Source organism: Cebus imitator, unplaced genomic scaffold, assembly GCF_001604975.1.
Source record: "Cebus imitator isolate Cc_AM_T3 unplaced genomic scaffold, Cebus_imitator-1.0 Scaffold159, whole genome shotgun sequence".
Lineage (NCBI taxonomy): Eukaryota > Metazoa > Chordata > Mammalia > Primates > Cebidae > Cebus > Cebus imitator.
The window spans coordinates 1,527,282-1,534,841 of NW_016107474.1; the positions used below are offsets into that span (position 1 = coordinate 1,527,282).

The 7,560-nt window shown below is 47.2% G+C and overlaps 1 protein-coding gene across 1 annotated transcript in view; it reads left to right on the top strand.

Annotated features, from left to right (window-relative positions):
- The first annotated feature begins 4,017 nt into the window (after nt 1–4,017).
- MLYCD (malonyl-CoA decarboxylase) overlaps nt 4,018–7,560 on the top strand; it is a 19,106-nt gene continuing 15,563 nt past the window's right edge. The window contains exon 1 of the mRNA XM_017543592.2: nt 4,018–4,580. Within this exon, the coding sequence (XP_017399081.1) occupies nt 4,053–4,580 (528 nt within the window). The 5' untranslated portion in view covers nt 4,018–4,052. The remainder of the gene's footprint in view (nt 4,581–7,560) is intronic.

The following is a 7,560-nucleotide window of genomic DNA, read 5'->3' on the forward strand; positions in this document are numbered from 1 at the left end:
TTCACAATTCTCTTGGGTACCTAGGAGTGGAATTACTGGGCGATTTGGTAACTCTCTAACTTTTTAAGGTTCTCATCAACGGAGTATGAGGGTTCTAATTTCTGTACATTCTCACCATCTATTTTTCTCTTGTTATCATGCCATCCTAGCGGATGTAAAGTGGTAACTCATGGCTTTGCCTACATTTCCCTAATGACTAATGATGTTGAGCATCTTTTTATGCATTTACTGGCCACTTACATATATGCACATTCACAGATTCTTTGGAGAAATGTCTGTTCCAATCCTTTGTCCTTTTATTTATTTATTTTGAGGTAGAGTCTTGCTCTTTTGCTAGGCTGGAGTTAAGTGGCATGATCTTGGCTCACTGCAACCTCTGCCCCCTGGGTTCAAGTGATTCTCCTGCCTCAGCCTCCCGAGTAGCTGGAATTACAGCACCTGCCACCACCTCTGGATATTTTTTGTATTTTTTTTTAGTAGAGACAGGGTTTCATCATGTTGGCCAGGCTAGTCTAGAACTCCCGACCGCAGGTGATCCGCCCACCTCAGCCTCCCAAAATGTTGGGATTACAGGCATGAGTCACCACGTCCAGCCCCTATGTCCATTTTTAGTTGGGTTGTCTTTTCATTGTTGAGTGGTGGGAATTCTTTATATAATTCAGATGCTAGACCCTTATCAGATATATGATTTTCAAGTATTTCTCCCACTCTGTGGCTCGTCTTTTCAGTTAATTGTTGGTGTCCTTCAATGCATACAAGTTTTTAATTTTAATGAGATCCAAGTTATCTATTTTTGTTGTTTGCACTTGTGATGTCATATTTAAGAAATAATTGCCTATTCCAAAGTCATGAAGAGTTACACTTATTTTCACTTCTAAGGATTTTATAATCTTAGCTGTTACATTTAGATCTTATCCATTTTGAGTTAATTCTTGCATATGCTATGAGGTAGGTCAGGATCCATGTTTGTTACTTTGTTTGTAGATGTCTAGTTGTCCATGTTCCATTTGTTGAAGACTCTCTTTTACCCATTGAATGGTCTTAGAACCCTTGTCAAAAATCAATTGACCAGGCTGGGCATGGCGGTTCACACCTTTAATCCTAGCACTTTGGGAAACTGAGGTGGGCGGATCATGAGGTCAGGAGTTCAAGACCAGCCTGGCCAACATAGCGAAATCCCATCTCTACTAAAAATTAGTGGGGTGTGGTGGCACTTGCCTGTAGTCCCAGCTATTTGGGAGGCTGACGTGGAAGGATTGCTTGAACCCCAGAGGTGGAGGTTGCAGACCACGCCATTGCACTCCAGTCTGGGTGAAAGAATGAGACTCCATCTCAAAAAAAAAAAAAAAAAAAAAATCAATTGACCGTAGATGTATGGGTTTATTTCTGGATGTTCAGTGTTATTCCACTCATTTTGTGTTTTATCTTTCTGCCAGTACCACATTATTTTGATTACCATGGCTTTGTAGTAAGTTTGTTCTTCCTTTTAAAGATTGTTCTGGCCACTCAGGCTCCCTAGCATTTCTGTATATATATTAGAATGTGTTTTTCTATTTCTGCCAAAAAAAAAAAAGGCAACTGAAATTATAATAGGGATTGTATTAAATATATAGGTTAATTTCGGGAGTATTGCCATTCTATCACACTGCTATAAAGAAATACATGAGACTCGGTAATTCATAAAGAAAAGAGGTTCAATTGGATCATAGTTCCACAAGCTGTACAGGAATCATAGTGACTTCTGCTTCTGGGAAGACCTCAGGAGGCTTCCTTTCATGACAGAAGGCAAAGGGGGAGTGAGGAGCTTCACATGGCCAGAGCAAGAGAAAGAGAGGGGGTGGTGATGCAACTTTTAAACAACCGGATCTCATGAGAACTCACTCTACAGCACCAAGGGGGGGATGGTGCTAAACCACTTATGAGAACTCTGTCCCTATGATCCAGTCACTTCTTACCAGGCCCCACCTCTAACACTGGGGATTTCAATTAGACATGAGATTTGGTGGCGACACAGATCCAAATCCTGTTAGCTATATTAACAGTATTAAACCTTCCAATCCATGAGCCATGGGTGGACCATTCCATTTGTTCAGGTCTTTAATTTCCTTCAATACTGTTCTGTGGTTTTCCACCTACCAGCCTCACACTTGCCTGGTTTAACATGTTTATTTTATTCTTTTAGATGTTGCTGTTAATAGAATTGTTTCCTTAATTTCATTTTTGGATTGGGGCAGTCTTTTGAAATAAGGACATGAGTGGGAAAAAGCAGAGGGAGGCTGTTGACACCTAGAGAAAAACAAGTATAAACACAGAGGAAAAGAGCAGGAGCCAGAAATTGTGTAAAAAAGAAGGCACTGGGAAAGTTGAGAAAGAGCAGGGTTGTGGGGGTACTACACCTGACAAAGGCTTAAGCAAAGTCAAGCTTTCAAGACAAGATTCCTAAAGCAAGGCAGGAGTATTCTAGGATTAGACAAGAGCTCACCCAACAAGGAAAACAGACCACCAGTTTGAACCAGACAGACTCGCTTAGCCAGCTGGCAATATGGTTTCACCACTTCTTAGAAAAGAAGAACGGAGGCAGGGTGCGGTGGCTCACGCCTGTAATCCCAGCATTTTGGGAGGCCGAGGCAGGTAGATCACGAGGTCAGGAGATCAAGACCGTCCTGGCTAACACAGTGAAATCCAGTCTCTACTAAAAATACAAAAAATTAGCCAGGTGTGGTGGCACGCGGCGCCTGTAGTCCCAACTATTTGGGAGGCTGAGGCAGGAGAATTGTTTTAACCTGGGAGGCAGAGTGCACCGAGATAGCACCACTGCACTTCAGGCTGGGCAACAGAGCAAGACTCTGTCTCAGAGGAAAAAAAAGGAAAGAAAAGAGGAACGGAGAGGTGTGCTCAAAAGCCACCAGTAGGCCTTCAGAATGCTTTGTGTGTCTGTGTCTTGGCAGAATGAGCCAGATGTAGTTTCTTCATACCCCATGAGACACACTCAGCAAATGCTGTGCTCATACAGAACTACCTCTCAGTGTCTTTATACTCCAATACCTGCACCAAAGCGTTCTACCTATAGAAATCCTAGCACCTAGACATAGCCAAGTACATGGCTCCCTCAGCCTCCAACCAAAGATTCCGTATTTCCATCTGAGTGGAACAAAATCCCACTGCGTTCCTAATACCTCCTGTAATTCTGCACGTGGGAGACATGGTATGTGACATTCTCTTCTGCAAATTGTAATGGATTGGGGAAGGAGAGACAAATTGAGTTCAGGCCTAACTTTCCAGAGGACAAAATAAATCTGTTGATAACTGCAATTATCTGAGAACTATTTCAAAGAAAACTTTTTGTGTCATCCTGGCCTTTGCTCAAGGGTATGGCTTTCCATCAGTCTCTCTTGCTCTCTCTCACATACATACGTATGTGTGTATGTATACGTACGTGTATATGCATACATGCATACATATAGACATATTTTCCCTCTCTATACACACACACACACCCCTCCAACCTCTGTGTAAGACCCTGACGCGAATGGTGAGTGCCTAGGCAGGGGTCAAACAACGGCTACCCTGCCAGAGGATTGCCACAAACACCTTTAAGCACGCAGATTCCTCGGCTCCTCCCAGACACACTGAATCTGAATGTCTCGGATTCTGATTTGGGAGCCCAGGAATCCTCCAGTGCAGGAGCTCCCGGGCGACTGTGATGCACCTGGAGGCTGGAGGTGCTCGGATCTAGGGAGGAGGAGGCACTGGTGCAGTGCAGTCGGGGAAGAGAGGAGGGGACGGTGCCTTTAGGCGGCCAGGTGTTAAGACCGGAGGACAAGCGACCAGCTGAACCGGAGGCCCCGAGGCCGCCCCACCGCCAGGCGGTAACCTTTGGCCACACTTGGCCCGGAGCCACCGCCAGAGCCGCCCCGCCCCGCCACCCTGCCCTCTGATTGGCCGCCTCCCCGCCCGGCCCCCGGCCTCGGCCAATGGGGCCGGCGCGTGCCGGAAGCCGGAAGCGCGGCAGCGTCGGCGGCGCTCCCCCTGGACAGCTGTCGTCCGGCGCCATGCGAGGCCTCCGGCCAGGTCTGACTGCCAGGCGTCTCCTCCCGCTGCGGTTCCCTCCGCGGCCGCCCGGGCCCCGGCTGATGAGCGGGCCGGCGGCCGGCGCCCTGGAGCGGGCCATGGACGAGCTGCTGCGCCGCGTGGTGCCGGCGACGCCGGCCTACGAGCTGCGCGAGAAGACGCCGGCGCCCGCCGAGGGTCAGTGCGTGGACTTCGTGAGCTTCTACGGCGGCCTGGCCGAGACGGCCGAGCGGGCCGAGCTGCTGGGCCGCCTGGCGCGGGGCTTCGGCGTGGACCATGGCCAGGTGGCCGAGCAGAGCGCCGGCGTGCTCCAGCTGCGCCAGCAGCAGCGGGAGGCCGCGGTGCTGCTGCAGGCGGAGGATCGGCTGCGCTACGCGCTGGTGCCGCGCTACCGCGGGCTCTTCCACCACATCAGCAAGCTAGACGGCGGCGTGCGCTTCCTGGTGCAGCTGCGGGCAGACCTGCTCGAGGCGCAGGCCCTCAAGCTGGTGGAGGGGCCAGACGTCCGGGTAAGGGGCCGGCCTCGACCACCCGGCAGCGCGGACGGGCCGCCCTCCTCGAGTAGTCCTCACTTCCCCCCTCCACGCCGCGCACACCCCGCCTTCCCTGCCTGAAACCACGCTCACTTTGCCCGCGGTTACTGACCGCCACCTCTGCCCACTTCCCACGCTGTCTGAGTCCTGGCCTCGCCAGAGCACACCCCCGCCTCCCTCCGGTCTGGCCTCGAAGTCCTCATTTGTATAGTGTTTTACTAAGTACTCAGCACTTGGTGACCTTTAAGGTAACTGTCACGTCTTGTACCTGATTAGTGTGTGCTATACCTTCTTATTTAATCATTGTAGCTGAGAAGTGTTTCATCTTTATGGTATACCTGCACTAGAGTATCAGGCTGAGCATCAGGCACCCTTCTGAGACCCTGGATGGTGTTTCAGAGGTTAATTGGGCACCCACTGTGTGTGAGACGTTGTCCTAAGATGTCCTGTGAAATGCACAGAGATAAATAGAGCTCAAGGTCACCACCACCACGCAGGAATCTCCATGGCTTCTGGCCTTCTCTCTACTGCGTGACTTTTGGTAGGACAATTGAACTCCCTCAGTTCAGTACTTAATGTGGTGATTTTGAGTTGGCTTCTTGAGTTAATCAGGCATTAGCACAGTTCATTCATGTTAGATGCAGATACAGACTTTGAGGTTTAAATGATTATGACCCAAAAGATGGCCTAGAGCAGTGTATAGTCTTTTTATACTGTTAGTATTAAATATGGCGAAACACTAACCTGCCCTTTTTTATTTGTATTTTTGAGATAGGGTCTCACTCTGTTGCTCAGGCCGGAGTGCAGTGGTGCCATCACGGCTCACTGTAGCTTCGACTTCCCCAGGCTCCAGCCATCCTTCCACCTCAGCCTCCCAAGTAGCTGGGACTACAGATGCAGGCCACCACGCCTGGCTAATTTTTATTTTTTTAGACAGAGTCCTGCTCTGTCCCCAGACTGGAGTGCAGCAGTGTGAACTTAGCTCACTGCAACCTTGGGGTTCAAACGGTTCTTGTGCCTCAGCCTCCCTAGTTGCTGGGATTACAGGCACCTGCCACCACACCCAGCTAATTTTTTTGCATTTCTTTGTAGAGAGGGCGTTTCACCATGTTGCCCAGGCTTAACCTGCTGTTTCCATGAATGAAAAATGATGTAAATGTTTCAGCAAGTTCTGGACATTCAGAAGTTTGTGAGCAGTTGGTGTTAAAAAAAAAATGCTGAACAGATGAATGATTATGACCTAACCCATTTAAGAACTCTGATACTAGTTTAATAGTTTTCATTTTCATTCTTTCAGTCTTAGGTGGGTGGTAACATGTATCCCTTTTACAGCAAAGGAGATAGATGCTGAGATTCTGTGACTTGTCCTTAACTTCAGAGCAAAAAGCCCTCACTGATCACCCACCCAAATCCAGGGTTCTTTGCACTACGCTTACTACCTGCACTTACTTAATGTGTGAGTTAATCGGATGTTTATTAGAAACTTTCTTATCTTTTTTGGCTTCTTGGTCTTAGATGCATAAAAATGGACATAATTAAGAATGGAATTAATGTCAGGATTGACCGCAGTGGCCATGATTTGATTCCCCATGATAGCTGGTTAGTTTACAGTGCTAACGTTACTGAGGGCCAGGCATCTTTGGCCATAAGATTCTAAGACAGAAAACCCACAGCTGTTCATTGGGTAACTTGAAATCAGTCATGAATTCTTCCTGTGTTGAATTGTCTTGTTCTGGGCTCAAGCCCATTTGGAATGGATGAGCTTTTCTGATCCACACTATAGACAGAGCACTTGCCATATATCTTCTCCCCAAGTGAATGATCAGCTCCTCAAAAACTGGGAAACTTGTCTTAAATTTCTTGCATAGCAGAATGATGAATGAATCATTGCAGTAGATTCCTGGGTGCCCTGGCATGAGACACACTTGACACTAATCATTCAGCACTGATGTGGAGGTGAGACTGCCCCACACTCTGTCATAGATTTTTGAGCCTGGGAGGAAGCCATGAAGAGCTTGGAAAGTTTCTGCACAGCTGAGAGAGTCCGCATATCAGACATGTGGACAGCTTTGTTCCTCGTTTATTTTTCACACCCAGTCCAATTCGGAGTTATCTGGTTCTGTGAGAGGTTGTGGAATACATCCTTCTGTTCTTCCCCATGCAGGAAAACTTGGGTATCACATAGTTGGGAAGGAACACGTTGCATGGCAGCTGAACACACTCACATTCAGCCCTGACTTGTTGAAAAAAAGGAGCTGGCCCCTGGGAAATACAGAGGCTGCTGCGTCCTCAGATGTTCACAAGTTTCCTTGCTTTTTGACCAAGGCTATCTATATATAAGGGAGAAAACATTGCATACTATAATGTTAGGCCAAAAGTCCTGTGGACCGGAGATATTTATCAAACCTCTAGAATGAATGACGGCACCCTGACCTTTGCCTCTACACATGGTTTGTACATAATGGCTCTGGGAGCCTTTTTGTGCTTGCTCTGTCATGCCCCTTCCATTTCTTTACTTAGAAATCCCAGCCTTATATTCAGTACATATAACTGTTAGTAGCTGAACCTGTTAATTCCCTTCCCCTTCCGTTGTTCTACACAGTTAAGTTTCCTCATATGTATATGTGTGGGGGGGGAGGGGTGTACAGGTTTCTGTTTTGTTGTGTTTGTTTATGTTTTTTTAGAGATGTGATCTTGTTATTTGTCCAGGCTGGTCTTGTACTCCTGGCCTCAAGCAAACAATCCTGCAGTCCCAAGTGCTGGGATTATAGATAGGCATGAGCAGAGATGTAATTTTTTAAAAAATTTCTGTCATTTAAATTAGTCTGAGAATAGAGTTAAATTGTTCTGTGCATAGAACCTGTCAACTGGGATCTGATATTATAACTATCTCCAGAAATCACTTAATGTGGTATCTGATCTATTTTTTTATTTAATCTCTTTTTTTTTTTTTTTT